General features: G+C 34.4%; 1 protein-coding gene across 1 annotated transcript in view; it reads right to left on the reverse strand.

Moving 5' to 3' along the window:
- The window catches only part of CFAP54 (cilia and flagella associated protein 54), a gene marked incomplete at both ends in the record, with an annotated part of 104,621 nt that overhangs the window by 75,891 nt on the left and 12,522 nt on the right, over window positions 1–16,208 (reverse strand). Inside the window, 12 exons of the mRNA XM_079532996.1 lie at window positions 1,155–1,305; window positions 2,219–2,353; window positions 4,310–4,392; window positions 5,007–5,175; window positions 5,291–5,403; window positions 6,461–6,556; window positions 6,994–7,192; window positions 11,563–11,664; window positions 11,759–11,872; window positions 12,231–12,374; window positions 14,102–14,160; window positions 15,974–16,145. Coding sequence (XP_079389122.1) covers window positions 1,155–1,305; window positions 2,219–2,353; window positions 4,310–4,392; window positions 5,007–5,175; window positions 5,291–5,403; window positions 6,461–6,556; window positions 6,994–7,192; window positions 11,563–11,664; window positions 11,759–11,872; window positions 12,231–12,374; window positions 14,102–14,160; window positions 15,974–16,145 — 1,537 coding nt within the window. The remainder of the gene's footprint in view (window positions 1–1,154; window positions 1,306–2,218; window positions 2,354–4,309; window positions 4,393–5,006; window positions 5,176–5,290; window positions 5,404–6,460; window positions 6,557–6,993; window positions 7,193–11,562; window positions 11,665–11,758; window positions 11,873–12,230; window positions 12,375–14,101; window positions 14,161–15,973; window positions 16,146–16,208) is intronic.

The following is a 16,208-nucleotide window of genomic DNA, read 5'->3' on the forward strand; positions in this document are numbered from 1 at the left end:
TCCACACTGGTATTTTATCTTTTACTCAATCCTAATCTATTTTTATTTAATTCACAACAGTTTTTAATGAAAATCGAACTTTTGGATGATTTTTAAATATGCAAGGTCACTTTTTGATGATAATGAGAATCATATCTTCCTTTCCAAACAAGGGGAAGCAGCTTCTTTGCTCTCAGATAGAGCCCTTAACTCTGTAAAGTCTGTATCCATTCAGAATTCACTCAGTAAAAAAAAGACTTCTCAGCTTATTTGTGAGTATGACTGGCTTTTCATCAGTCTGTTCTGTGCAAGTTCCCCACCGTTCAGCCTTTTTTCCCTCCAAAAAAGACATATTTAGACTGAGTGAAAAAGAGTAAAAGGTTGCAATGATAATTCATCAGTTTCCATCAGAATTGTATGATTTTCATAACATTAACCTAAAACAATACCTACTTGACCTTACAGTGGAATAGTAGTGTCCCAAGATTCTCTTACTTTCAAAACCAGCAAAATGTACTGTCATTCTCTTCTATTCCTAGATATGCCTTAAGAATCTTTAACATCTACTCTCTAGCTGTTGTAAAATAATAATGAAAAATATGATTCATAGTACAAGATCATACATCAAAAGCAACAGAGAAGTTTTAAAGTATGTATATATATTCATATTCTACATCATTAGTAAGGTCTTTTTAGGAAATCTGTTTAATATTATTGCATTATCCTAACCACATCAGTAGAGTTAAGTTCCACTTCAGAGACAATTAAATTCCAATATAAAAAAGATCTGAGTAGACAAGATCCAAATTAATGACATAATAAAAGCAAAACCATTAGTATGACCTCAGTATTTCCCTCTTTTGTTTTTTGTGTCAGTAGTCAATCAGCAATTCAACTCTCCAAATGAGCCACAGCACATGCTGCCCTCTGTCTAGTCAATATCCAAAGACCATAAGAATAATCCAAAGCTACCAAGAAGGTGCTAAAAGAAATGTAAAAAGAACTGTGGGGAAGGTGAGTCATAAAAGATGTGATTCAAAATGGAAACACTTCAGGAGAACTGGAAATGTAGGAAATAAGACATAAAGCAGGTTTCATTAGTTCTAGCTATTCAGGAAGCTGCATTTACAAAATTGTATCATACTATTTTAAACAATCACTTTTTTGTTGTTTACCTGCTTTTTTCTTAGATTTACTTGCAGAATCAGCCATATTTTCCAGTACTGCAGTTAGACATAAGGTTATCTCTGCTGCCATTACAACATCAGTATCTGCTACATTACTTTGTAGAATTACTTCATTTATTATCCAGAGTACATAAACCCACTAAAAAAGGAGATAATAAAAACAGGATCAAGATAGAGTTAAGACATTTTAAAAGATACTTATATATTAGAGGCAGGTAGGGTTTTGCACTCAACTTTGTTTAAATACATTCATAAACCTGAACACAACTTGTATTTGACATTTATTTTTTAGTGCCACCAGACCAAGATGCAAGCCACTATAAAATTAGAAACACTTTAAAAAAAAAAAAAAATCAGAAAGTTATTAGTTATTATTACTCTAGAAAGGGAAAAGATTATGAACATTCATACTTTGTCATAGTATGTCATAGTATAGTAAGCCTTGCAGCAGATGTGATCATCTGCCACTCAATTATCTGCGTATCTTTCCACTTAACCAGTGTAAAAGATACCTCAGTGCTTCTGTTGTACGTGCACAGCACATTAACTGTAAGCTACCTACTAGTGAATGTCAACAGTTTTTTTTAGAAATCGAGGTTACAAAAGGCACTCCTTCAGAAACCTTTTGGTCTACATCAACTGTTTATTGGAAGCCCTGAGAAACTACCATAAATTATCCTTCACATGACAATATTTCAACAATAGTTTCTCAGTCTCAGGAAAAGTCCAAGAGAAGACTGCGGCTTTGTCTAGTGGGCCAAATCCTGTTGAGTTCCAACTCCCTTCTCTTAATCTGCAAGGTTTCTGCTGCTGCCATTTCTATTGTGGCCTACTGCCAGACAGCAGGTTACTTTACTGGGAAAAGGCTGAGATGATATATGAGAGCACAATTTGTCCAGAGTGTACATACAATTCACATTTTTCAGTGAATGTGATTTATCTGCATTTTACCATAAGAAAATGCACTTAGACTGAAAACCAGTATTTTTTCTTGGCTTTACTGTAACAGATGAAACTTGTATTAAGAGATACATATTATAATAAAGGAATACTTTGGAAGCTTTGTATTTGTGGTTATATTTAAAGTAGCCACTTCCATTCATCGGGTTTAACTGAAGTCCTGTTTTACACTTCTGCCACAAAAACACCAGGACATCAAAAAGTATTTCCTTGTCAGGTAGGATATTCTGGAAAGAAAAAAAACAAAAAAACAAAAAAACACAATTGTAGAAACAGATTTGCATGCACATTACATACACACTATTAAAAGTTTCCAAAGTAAATAAATAATCATTGTCATATTTATCTGTATGATAAGGAGTGACGACATTTTGAAAGCTTAAGAAATATTTTTAAAAGTAGTTTCTGGTCACACAAATTTTCTTCTGCTGACAATATGTGTGGCTTTAGAAGCTTATTATTATTATTATTATTACTATTATTTCCTTCTTTATTGTCAAGCTTTTAAAAGTCATACAAAGAAAATAGTGAGATGAAAAATTCATGGAAGAAACAAGGAAATTAACTGTCGCTAAGATGTTATAATAGTCAATAAATGTTTTGAAAAATGTAATGTAGTTTAACTGTTACATTATCCTTGGAAAATTTTTAAATGGAGTGTTTATGTATTTGCAGGAGGCCAAAATTAGTATGTTTTATTTTGTATTGACAGAGTACTTCCACAGGTTGTTGGTTCACTGAATGGAACACTGAAGAACAACTGAAAAAAAGGTTGCAGTGGAACAGCTGATAGAAACGTTAAAACATATCTACACTTCACCAAGAGATTAACAAATTCAAAACTCCATTCAGTTAACCTTCTAGGTAACAAAGTTTATAAGGCAAAAGAGCATGTCTATCACCATGTTAACATCTAAAGAGTGATTAAGGACTACTACATAAAGCACAAATTTACTGCCATTTATACCAGTTTGGGACTACTGCCTCAAGTACATGAAGCTTAAGCCCACTATTTGCACAGTGCCTGTGCACTTCTTTGTGCTTCAGCATAAGATTTCACAGGTGTTGGTACTGGGAATTGATAAAGAAAAATACTGTAAAAGAAATAAATGAAGACCCTTTTGACACTATGCCATTGCTATGTGGCAGCAAGGTCTTAGATTGGATAATCTATATATCACATAACTCCATAATCAGTGGATTCTCTGCTGCTAAAGGAACAAATTTTCTTCCTTCCATCAAGCAGATAAGGTACAGAGATTTGTGGAAAGGAGTAGAAGAGCCAGAAGAGTTTTAATTCAGTGATCAGTGAAGAAAAAAAAAAAACAAATTACACTATCTAAAGGCAAGCTCATCTCACAGGCAAGATTATTTGTCTGAAAATACTATAATAAATCTAAAAAAAATGTGCGTGCTCCACTTGCATTCAAATTGGAACAACATTCAAAAATGACTAGAATTAACTTTGCAGTAAAATCATACAGTTTTAGCATAAAATGTTTTCCTAAGGATAGTTTTTCATGAATCTTTGGGAAAACAAGCCTAGTTTAAATGCTAGTGGAGACAATTCACTGCAATTTTTTTTTTTTTTCCCACAGTACCACACTAAGGAAAATTTCAGTTTGAACAAGTGAGCTACAAGTGGTCATTCTAGGAATTTATTATTGGATGTGTAGTGGCATTGTTCTGTAGTAGAGCTTTCAGTACAAGAAAGTCCGACTCATCTTGGTTTTGCTGATGTTGATTCCTTGTTTGCAATGAGAATTTACCACAAACTGCAAGCATATTGTTGCAATAAATGTATTTTCACTTCTCAGAGTCACTGTTCTTATTTGCAAAAATATTGCAGGAATGTTTTCTATAGCGGATTGTATTCACTCAACTCTATCAAATATACTAAAAGAAATATTGTCTTTGCTTGTTCAGAAAATATGCAACTAGTCCTATGGTTTTCCAAATGGATTTAATATCTGTTAATTTTTTGTAGCCTAATTACATTTAATAAATAATAATCTTTTTTAAAAACTCACAATAGATCACATTTTAGAGGCCCTTTTTTTTTCACCTTTACTATTTCATTTTTGTAGTTTGTTAATGCCCCTGATTCCTTTGGTCTTAAATTATATACATTCAGTACAGATTAAGTGAGTAATTAATAAGATACATCTCTAATCTTGTTGTACCTGCTTAAATGTAGAGACACAGGAGAACACTGTTGTTGCCAAAATGATAAGATCATGAGAAGGCTCTCCATGCTTTAAGGAACCTGCTACATTCAGTGTTTATATAGAGGAGGAAAAAAGGAAAGGGAAGACATTATTTCTGGTTACAAACCTACATTTGAAAACATTTGAAGGAATCAACTTACAAAGTTATACCAGCAGATAATATGGTCTAAGAAAAACTAAATACAAAGAAGACAGATATTCCTAAGTTAATTCGCTTACTGTGAAAAACAAACACTATTATTTTTGCAAGTAGAAAGTTGTCAAGATTTTGCATTTTTTTTTAATTTCATTGAATTAAATTAGTTACTTAAACAAGTTTTTTCTTGCTTCAATGGCAAGAATTTTAAAATAAACAAAGTACAAGAATGACCAAAAGAAAATCTGTTTCATGTTTTTCCTGAAAACCTGTTCCAAAATATCCATTCATTTTACATATTTGCATGTAATAAGAGATATACCTAATAGAGGTCATTTCATGTAAGGGAAATAGGCAAATGACAACTGGACAAAAGTCAGTAGGTGGCAAGTTATCAGTTGCTGTTTTTTTCACAGAATACTGCATGCAACATATTACATTGTTTTTAATCAATAAACAATATTTCTTGCTTCAAAAATGTTTGAAAAGCAAACAGATCTGTAACCAAAAACTCACTTCTAACTGTACTCTTCTTATCTGAAACACAAGGCAAATGATCTCTCCTAGTATTACTTTCATCAACAGAAAAACCATGCCTAAATTTTCCTGGAAATAGTAATGGTCGCATCAAGGTAAGAAGTTGGAGTTCCATTTCTGCCTTCTTCCACTTTGGGTCATTCTGGGCCTAATTGACAGAAACAATCAATAGAAATTTGTCTTAGAATTTGCAAACTGAATATTGCTCCTCAGCCTCACAGGAATAGACTACGTAAAGATTGTCGAAATAGTATAATAGTTACCTGAAGAAAATTAGTAACAAATACAATAGCAGAATCAAATACATCCCACTCCTCATAGTTGAAAGCTAATTTTACAAACTTCACAGCAGCCTCTCCAGACACTCTCTTTTCTCCTATAATGATGACAAAACATTTTATATTTAATACTTCACACATATATATATATATTCAGAAGTTTAACTTCAGCAATAATTTGGTGTTCATAAATACAAAGATAAAATTCTGTTTTTGTACATTCAGCATAATCCCGAAGGATTTTTTAACAACTCTACAATGCAATGAATAGCTTTATCATTTTGCCATAATGTGTACACTTGCATACTACTATAATGATGTATTTGCAGTGTCCTGCTTCATTGTAAAGAGGCTGTACTCTTGATACTGATTTGCCTGTGTAGAGAGCATCAAGGATTTACTCCTTTCTGCTGCAGAGAGATTAAATCTAGATGTGTTCTCAAGGCAACTCTCCTCACCAGCAATTCACTTGAAAAACAATGCATAGAAACATGAACAACTTCTTGCAAGATAGCTGAGCATTTCTCATTGCTGTGTCAGAAAACATGTAATGTATACAGGGAGAGTCTAAGTTTACCCGAAGTACAGACCAGTGTAAAAGAGATTTCCTGATCCTGGGAACTCTAAGCAAGTGGCTTATCTAGTATCTTCAGGAGTGTCATACAATCCTAAGAAAGTGCCACAGTCATTGTATCACCTGGGCACATGGGAAAAAGTATATTGACTTAATAATAGAAGGCTGTTATGTTCTGAAACAGCACAGTGATTTGTTCCAGGATCTTGAGAAGCTTACAGCAGTTCTAATGTTGCTACATCTCACTTCTCTTTTACAAGAATATACCAGGACATCGCTGTAGAGGTTGGACTTTAAATGGCTTACGGACATGAACATATCTTAACAGTATGTGATTATCACAATGTACATGTATTTCTATATGTTAATTAGGTAGTATTTGTTTCACAAAAATGGCAACGATTTCTGTAAATAATTCATTTTGAATGCCTTAGCATTATATATACATATATAAAATACACCTAAAAATGACAGTGCTTTGCAATATCTTTATGCATATAAGTGCAACTCGTGAAAATGAATTCTGCTCACCAAGCATGAGTGCAACTGCTGGGCACTCTCAAAATTCAAAGCCAGTTTACCTGTTAGTATCAACTGCAGAAGAGTTGATGATGCATTAATCATACCAAATTTATCAGCGCAATCATCTCCTTGAATATCAGTACTGCTCACTCCACCTTTAAAACAGACAATTAATTACACTACTTTATACTGTATTTGATCTGCTATATGCCAATTAGCCAATAGTCATAAAGTAAATACGATACTGAAGTGCATTTAGTTTCTTTAGGTAATTTTGTTAACAGAGTATCTTTATACCTATAGCTATGCTTGGTCTATAGCATAGAAAAGGTGGTTTGGAAGGAATTATTGAGTCCAAAGCTTTCCTCAAGTTTTAAATCTAACTTTAAGTGAACTTAAAAAAAAAAAAAAGTGAATCACTGTGGTGGGTTGACCTTGGCTGTCCATTACATTGCCACCCAGCCACTCTTCCATTTCTTCTCCTAGTTAAAATATATGCCTTCAGGCAAGCTTTCTTTCACAGAAAGGAAAAAACTAAGAAAATGGAGGACTGTGCTCCTCACAACACTTTTTTTGTTCTTTATGCTGTTACCTGAGAGGATTTCCAGCCCTGCAAAAAAAAGCTCTGAAATCACATCATGAATTTCAGGTTCATCAGGAACAGGTGGAGTAGGGTGCAGCACACGCCTACTGCTATCAGACAGAGCTTCCAGGATGGCAAGGAATTGAGCTGCAGTACCATCAAACATTTCCATCAGCAGCTGTTCAGTAGTTGTGCGAGGCCATGGCAACTGTGTTAGAAAAAGTAATGTGAGCCTTATAATATCTAAAGCAAGCCACATAAAAAAGCAAGACTTCTTTCAAAACAGTTGTCTCTCAGAAAGAAAGAACTATCTAAAACATTAAAAAATATATGGTAAAATACATTATTTTTACAAACTTCGTGTTTCAGAGGCATAGCAAACCTCATGCTAAGTGAGTACAGTACTTAAGAAGTTCTATAATTTCTTTGCAATCACACAGTTCTCCATGCTATTTCATGTAGAAAACACTGGAGTAGAAATTATGAGTGAAAGACGTCACATAGTTCAAAGCCATCCAGATCTTTCCTTATAATGATACAAACGACCATTACAAATCAAGTTCTACATACTTCACAGAAAATCAGGGAAAGATTAAGATGTTCTGCGCTGCAGAGAAAGCATTACCTTCACTGACTAGTACATCTGCAAGCAGCATAACATAAAATACAGTCCAGAACACACAAAAATATATTTTCATTATTGATAATTAGGAAATCAGAGATCTATTTAAGAAAATAATTTAAAATTTTACTTCATATTCTTTATACATGATTATTAATTTTCCTAACTAAACAGTGACCAGACACAAAATAAATCAGAAACTTGACAGTACTTGAAAAAGCTGCTTATTATTCCAGCAACATTCCAATTCCATTTATTTGGCGCTTCCCCACATAAAAACACATCTGAATGGTTTCTAGGCACATTTAACAAGACAAAAATTTGGGAATTTCCTTCTCATTTTCCTGCACTAATGTCTAATATTTTTGCTTCCAAGTGAATGCTTAAAGAAAAGCTGAGATCTGTATCTGATGAAAATAAAACTGATCTGTTCAATATTAAATAGTATTCAAAGTATTAAAGTTGGCAGGCTGTTTTTGTTTCCAAACAAACTTATATAATAAGCGAACCTCATCAATACTATTTGTCTTTTCCAAAGGAAGAGGAACTATTTTGATGCTGTAAAAAACACACAAAACAAACACAGAAAGGCATTTAGTACTGGATATCAATGGAAATAATCCTTGAAACCTTTTTCCATGCACATCAAGGCCAAGAAAATCTTTAGGAGTAACTAGCATAGAATCACCAACGGGAAGTCATACTTGACCGATTTCATAAACTTCTATGATAAAATGACTCATCTTGCAAACAAGGTGAGAGCAGTGATTATTGTCTAGCTGGTCATTGGTAGGGCCTTCCACAGTCTCCTATAAGATCCTCATAAACAAGCTGTTGACGCATGGGCTGGGTAAGCAGACAGTGAGGTGAATTGAAAACTGGCTGAACAGCCAGGTCAGAGGGTAGTGGCGAGTGGCAGAAAGTCTAGCTGGAGGACAGTTAGCAGCAGTGTACTCCAGAGATGATTGCTGGGTCTGGTTTGGCTTATCCATTAATCTTCATTAATGACATTGATGTTGGGCAGAGCATACCAACAGCAAGTTTGCAGATGACACGTAACAGGGAGGTGCAACTGATACATGAGAAGGCTGTGCTGACATCCAGGGGGTCCTCAACAGGCTGGAGAAATGGGCTGACAGGAGCTTGGTGAGGAGCAACCTCATATGGAAGCAGAAATGTATGTTGGGGGCCACCTAGCTGGAAAGCAGATTGGCAGAAAATGACCTAGGGATTCTGGTGGACATCAGATTGAACATGTCAACAAAGTACCCTTGCCACAAAGGCTATTGGTATTCAAGGTTGCATTAGGCAAAGTACTGTTATCAGGTCAAGAGAGGTAACCCATTCCCTATGATTAGCACTGGCAAAGTCACATCTGAACTATTATGTCCAGTTCTGGGCTCCCAAGTACATGAGAGACATGGACACGCTGGAGAGACTCTAGCAAAGGGCCACCAAGATGATGAATCACCTCTTATATGAGGAAAGGCTGAGAGCTGGGACTTTCAGCTTGAAGAAGAGAAGGTTCAAGGGGATCTTACCAGTGTCTATAAATATCCAAAGGGAGGGTGCAAAGACAAAGGCACGTTCTGGTCAGTGTGCCCAGAACCAGGACAAAACATATGTGCACACACTGGAACACAGGAGGTTCCATCTGGATATCAGGAAATACTTTGTCAATGAGAAGGCACTAGCACAGGTTTACCCAGAGAGGCTGTGCCATCTCCTGCTTGCAGATCTTCAAAAGCTACCTGGACATGGGCCTGGGCACCTTGTTCTGGGTTTGTCACTGCTTGAATGGAGGGTTAGACCACATGACCTCCAAAGGTCAAGCTCAGCCATTCTGGGATTCTGACATTCTCCTAAAAAAATAACTCCAAAATAAATTTTCAACACTTCTTGTTTTTTTCCCCCTAAATCTTCATAACAATGTTTGAAGCAAGCTATACAAAACTACAGCAAGCTATTCAATATACCGTGCTGTTGTATTCAACTTATCTGTGGATTAATTTTCATCAAATTCATTTAGGAATCAGATCTATGCAAGTAGAAAGCAACATACTTCACATATACTCTAGAGCAGGCTAATCTCAAACTGCAGGTTTCATTTAAATACTTTTGTTAAGATGCAGAGTAGAATGGTAATTAATCTACTAGTAGTAGAATTTCACTTAACCGTTGCTCTTTCATGTTTAGAAAACAAGCATTGTATCAATGGAAAAGAACCTTAAAAGTGAATATAAATATAAAAGTGAATAAAAATATATAAATATAACTACCCTGTTTCAATTTTCAAGGTGATTTAAGTGTAAAAATAATTTGCACTGCACAAATGCTAGAAGAAAGAGTGTTAATTCTTTGCTAATTCAAGAATTAAGCGCTTTATAACATGCTGGAATGAGCTTTAAATGTTACTGCTCTACTTGTTATACCACCCCTGTGTATGTTCTATAAATAAAAGAGGAAATTGTTTTTTAAAGTCAGAACATCAAGCAAAAATAAATGTCCTACATTTTTGCATTTACTTGACACAATAAATCTACAAAATATTCTCAAATAAGTATAGAATAGTGCTTTCAAATTTTACAAAATTAAGAAATCTTCTAACACTACTAAACACATGCAGAAACAAATATGAAAATTCAATATTATTGCTTCTTGCATAAATTCATGAGAACTGTCAGAGAACATTTTAGAAGCAAAAGAATTTTGGTGGAGGAACCGTACAATTTCTAACAGTTTGTTGTTAATGTCATGTTAATGTTAATGTTGTTAATCAATCAGAAACTACAGAACAAAATTAATCAGTGGTGATTCTTCCAGAGTATGGACATCAGAGATATGAGGCTTCTCCTTTGTGACAGACACAATAACACTGTGAATGCCCGATGAACAAGCAATAAGAGACTATGCTGAGTTCCCAACATCCTGATCGTTCAGCAAAACTTTTACATGATCTCCATTCAGTTGTATTTAAGTCTTCTAGAATCAGTTGACCTAAAGAAGGTTAACCAACAACTTCATATGTGCAAACCACACATATTTGAACATACTGAGAGGTTTCCCCCATCCTGGATAACAGGAAATTTCTAGTAAGTGAAGCTTGGGACAAAATGATTGTTCTGTCCACACAGCAATTCAATATCAATTGTGATTCAAGTCAGTGATTCAAAACCGAGGTATCAGACAATCTTCTGTGAAGCTTAAATGAATAAGTTATGTAAAAAAAAGTCTTCAACATGATTAAATTGCACCTGGAACATATCAGTATAACTTCATTATAATTTTATTAGCCATTAGACAGCACCAAATGAGCAATCTCAATTACTTCTGATCAGCCTTTCTTGTACCAAAAAGCAATTTTCTTTAAATGAAAAAAAGAGGAACAATGCAATCACATACCAAAAATCATCATCTTAGTATTTTGTAATACTTATGCCAGTGGATTACCTATTTTATGATGTTGGCTGTAAAGAGCACAAAGACAGAATAGTATTTAGGGGAATTTGTTACTTCCTTAAATTACTACCTTGTATTCTGAATACCTTTCTCTAACTAATGGCATCTTTTAGAAAAGCGGTCTTAATAAGCAAATTAAAAATAAATAAATAATAAAACCACTGCAACTTTTTTCAAGGTATCCCTTCATTATCATTGAACACAGCAGAGCAAAAGCCCATACATTTGGTATGAAATTGAGCAAGATTTTTCTTAGTTTTAATGCTAAGGAAAAAAAAAAAGGTACAAAAATCAGTAGTTCTCTTAGAATTGCTACATTTTTTCTCTTTTTCAAGTTTATTCTGCATTTTTATGATAAACTGCATTAATTACAAAACTGAAAGACTAATACTTTCTCTTTGTAAATAGCACCATATGCCTTACGCAGAACTATATCACATACTCATCACCTGCGAAGAATAAGCAAAGAGAAGGATTATACAAAATGTTAAACTTACTTTTCGCGCTTCTTTTAAGCTAGCTCTTAACTTAGGTCGAAAATAGCTTTTTGGCTTTCGTCTGGATTCATATACTGCTCTTTTGAAAATCATTACTGACATCTAGCAAAAGAAAAACGCAAGTAACTATGTTATATCCTCTGCACAGAGATTGTTTAGCTTCTGTAACTGTTAATAATTACTTGCAGAATTATACCTTTATAGTCGCCTCTCTAAAAATCTTTCCTGTTTCTGAACTTTTCTGTGAAGAACTGATATTTTCTAATTGCTTCAGTTCATCAATTTGAATCAGACCACGGCGAGCAAATACCTGTCCAAAGTACGAAAACCAAAATTGTAACTAGGTTTTCCTTTTCTGTTTTCAGGTATGTAATTTTAGTGTCACATCATTCTTGAATTTGGGAAACAGCAAAGGAATTCAGTGAAAGTCAATTGAAAATAAGAAGAAAACTTTCGCAAAATATATTTTGTACATCTATATTGGGGTTTGCCACCACTCAATGCTAGAAATCTGTAACCAGTATTAGAATGCAACGTATTAATTTAATTGATTACTCATTTACAAGTCAAAACACTTCCATACTGCAGTTAAATTTTGGAATCCAGGAAGAATTCTAAATGCATATGATCTGATAAGCTGGCATATTTAAATAGACAAATCAAGATACCTCTCCATGAATGCCGGCTTGACAGTCAAAATAACACTGACAAACTGCCGCGTATAGCGTGGCCCTCCATGTCAAATAATGTACAGATAAGAGTGGAATGGATAATTCCATACATATACTGGCCCACAGTAGATATTCCAGCACCTGTAATGAAAAAATCCAGTTTCAAACTGATACTGCTAAATACTGATATATACTGATAAATGCTACTGACAGTAGCATTTTCTACTGTATCAATATACTTTCTGTCAGGTAAGGAGAATTCTTCTCCTGGTAGGACTAATTCAAAGAGGGAAAAAAAGGCACAGACTTTATATTGATTTTTAACATATTTTGTTGATTACAAAGTAATCTTCCTGCTTATTATTGTTTTCCATCTGTAGCTAGGGGCAAGCATTATATTTTAACCTCTGAGCTACTTTGCCATTCTGCTTCACCATAGACTAGCCACCAGACAGTGGTGCCACCCTTCTCTCTCATCTACTCTTACTATGAGAGTTCTCTCTCTCTTTTGTGCCACCTCTAGTGATCATTGTTTTTCTAAGTTACATTTCAACTAGATCAGCAAGCTGACTTGTGACACAATGGAGTCTGCCTTCTTTGGTGACAGCCTGCACTGAGATCAATTTATAACTATGGAACCACATTGCCAGCTCTTAGTTTTATCTGTCTCTCCTAATATAGTCATTGTAGCAAACACTGTTTAAAGAATTAGCCCTACTATACTGGTTGGCCTTCCCTTCCATTCTGTTTGGTGCACTGCTCCACGAGGTGCACTAAATACACACAACTTTAGTCCCAAACTAAATCAGTGTACAGATATTTAACAGACAAGTGCTTATTACATTGGGCTGTTACATGCAAGGCAGATATTGACGGTATGGCAGTAGAGATTGAATATTACAGCAATGTTACTTTCTGTTGCTGTGCAACAGATGGCAGCAGAGGGGCAGCCTGACAGAATGGAGTCTGACAGAAAAGTGTGTATGAAGTAAAGCTGTGGAATTGAATTCCTCCATATGGAAAAAATGGTGCCCATTGATAGTCACTGACAATTGCTAGATGTTTATGGAGAGCAAACAATGGATGTGAGCACAGTAAGGCAGTGAGTGGTGCACTTCAGCAGCGGCAGCAGCAATGCAAAAGAGAAGTCACATTTCAGACAGTCATGCAGATTTTTGGCATGGCATGCACATCCACCCCTGGCAAAAACCTACAGCGAACAGTGGTGACTGAGTTGAAAAAAAGTATTTTGTGAGAATTTGCTCTGTCAAAGAGTGTTACTGAGCTCTTTGCAGCTAGTGTAGCTACCATGGAAATAAATAAGAGACATTACTTTGGAGTGCTCTACATAAATTAAAATAATCTGAAATGCCAATAATTAGTCTCTCTGGATCCTGTACAATAAGATTAAAAGTTAAAGGAAGTCCTAACTCACTTTTATTAGGATATTCAAGGAGAAAAAGGTTTTGTTCAGTGAACAACTGATATAAACAACAGATAAAAAAAGAATCCATCCACCAGGTGTCAGCATATCTCCACTTTTTAAGAAACAAAAACAATCCTTGGATTCCGATGGAGTTGCTTGGAAAAAAAAAAAAATCCAGAGCTCTCTAAAATTGTCAAACACTCCATCTCAGTGTCCAGCGAGACACTGCGCTGAGCTCCATTCCACAGCTGAAGAGGCACAGAGGCATCAAGGCACAAAGATTTTTTAATTGGCCATTCTGCCATTTAGACTGCTTATTCGAGTGTGACAAGCACTACTGCAATGACAATAAAATAGCTAAGTCAGGCTACAGTGCTATGCAAGACACTGATGCATTTTCTAATCTGTGCAATTTTCAAATATTTCTGTTTGTTTTCCATACCTGAGCAGACTGACCTATCATCATCAAATGTCTGCATATGGTATAAATATGAATTGTACCTGTAAGAATAAAATAAAGGAACAGGTAAGTTCTGGATTCCTAGATGAAATATTTTATGCTAACTAACTGGAACTTCCTAATATCTGGGTTGGTATTTCCAAATAATCTTTCTCTCACTATTTTTAAGTTAGAGAATTTGAAACCAACAAATTCTTAAGCAATATCAACTTTAAAAGTAACTACATAATAAAGTAATGCCATAAAAGAATTGAATATAAAAATTCAATACACTGATTTTTTTATTAAATGAACTGATAAGAGAAACAGTTGTTTTTTTTAATCCCTAGATGCAATTTTTTTATTTTTTTATTTTTTAATTTAATAGGCTGACTTCTCCTCACAGCTTAACTTGCAGGAATCTTATAGTTTGTCGTGGCATTGTCCTGGGAGACAGCAACACAATTCAGTTTGATAGTCAGTGTGATAAGTGAAATGAAGCAAACTGATTGTGAATAGAATTTTCAAAAGCATCAAAGTCATTTACGAATAAAATCCTGTCAAAAAAAAAAAATTACTTAATTTAGACTATGCCACAAAACTGCTTAAAAAAAAAAAAAAACACACACACAAAAACCAAGCCTAGAAGTATAAAAGACACAGCAGTTCTTAGGAAACAATCTTAGGGAAAAGAAAAAAGTCTATTCTGTCTGTATGACTGTTCAGAAAGGGACACCTGTGGCAGCAGGAGGCATCACAACGCCAATTGTAAGAGTTTGAAGGGTGTTATTATCCCAGTGAATAAGAATTTAGCAAGCACTTGTAAGATCCATTTTTTTAATCAATCAAATGTAGTAAGACAAAATCTGTTGCCAGAAATTGCAGAAAAGTGCTTGGGAACTGGGCAGATTTATTACCTAACATTAACTCTATTCAGAGGAAAAAAATCCTTATTGACTAGGCTTGGTACAGAGACCTCTAATTGAACTTAAGAATAACAAGTGATTATATTTCAATTTTAATTATTTACCCATAGAATAAAACAAACAAAACCACATCTTAGATAGGATATAGGATGAAGGTAATAAGGCCCAGGAAAACACATGTAAGAATTTCAACCATTTATAGCTCAGATAAATATCAGTATTTTTGATAAATTAAACTAAAAATAAATTATACCCTCAATTTATATTACAACAACTAGCCATAATAGAACAACATGATAGTCCAAAGTTTTGACTAAATAGAATGATCTTTCAAAGTACATAAATATTTTGGTAGTCTTGAAGTAAAAATCTTGATACACTATTCTCTGTGTTTAGTCCATAGAAGCTCCATTTTCTGCCTCAAAATTTTCCTAATTCAGGTATTTATTCACATTAAAATCATATACGGATATATTCTAATTTGTAAATGTGGTAATATTACGTGGCAATTTCTGAAAGAGTTTTGTTATTAACTGCAAACTTGAAGAATGTTTTTTTTTTTAAATACAAAGATTTCATTTTGTATTCTTTCATCTGCAATTCCCTTTTCAAAAAAAAAAAAAAAATCATCAATACAAATATCTTACTGATAGGAATTCTTCTGAGCTTTTTTTAATCTCAGTTTCCAAAACGCCTATTGTACACTCTCAGATTTCATTTCATTAATACACTCAAACCACGGCTATGATGAAAGAGCTATTATTTTTCCGACTGTACTTTTGATAAAAAGCACACTGTAGAAACTTAGAACTCTGTTATTTTAGAACAAGAAACATTTTAAAAAATACACTGCTACAATTAAAACTAACTAGAGATTTATTCTCAACTCCTTTGTTGATCTTAAAAATATGCCCAAGATGACTTGCTTAGCAAAGAAATGCAAAGATACCATTGTAGATAAGCCAACACAAATTCTGCTGAGGTAGAGCCACTTGCATGGTGAGTCGTAATGATGACAAGACTTTGAAACAGGTCTGCAGAGACTCTTGTTTCTGAAGGTTTCTGTCACTGCTACAAACCGTCTGATAAACGCAAACATTCCTCTCTTGCAAAGCATGGAACTGAAACACATGGAAACGCATGTAAAATATACATGCACATATTTAAAATAGATACACATTTTT

The sequence above is a fragment of the Tetrao urogallus genome, assembly GCF_951394365.1.
Source record: "Tetrao urogallus genome assembly, chromosome: 1".
NCBI lineage: Eukaryota > Metazoa > Chordata > Aves > Galliformes > Phasianidae > Tetrao > Tetrao urogallus.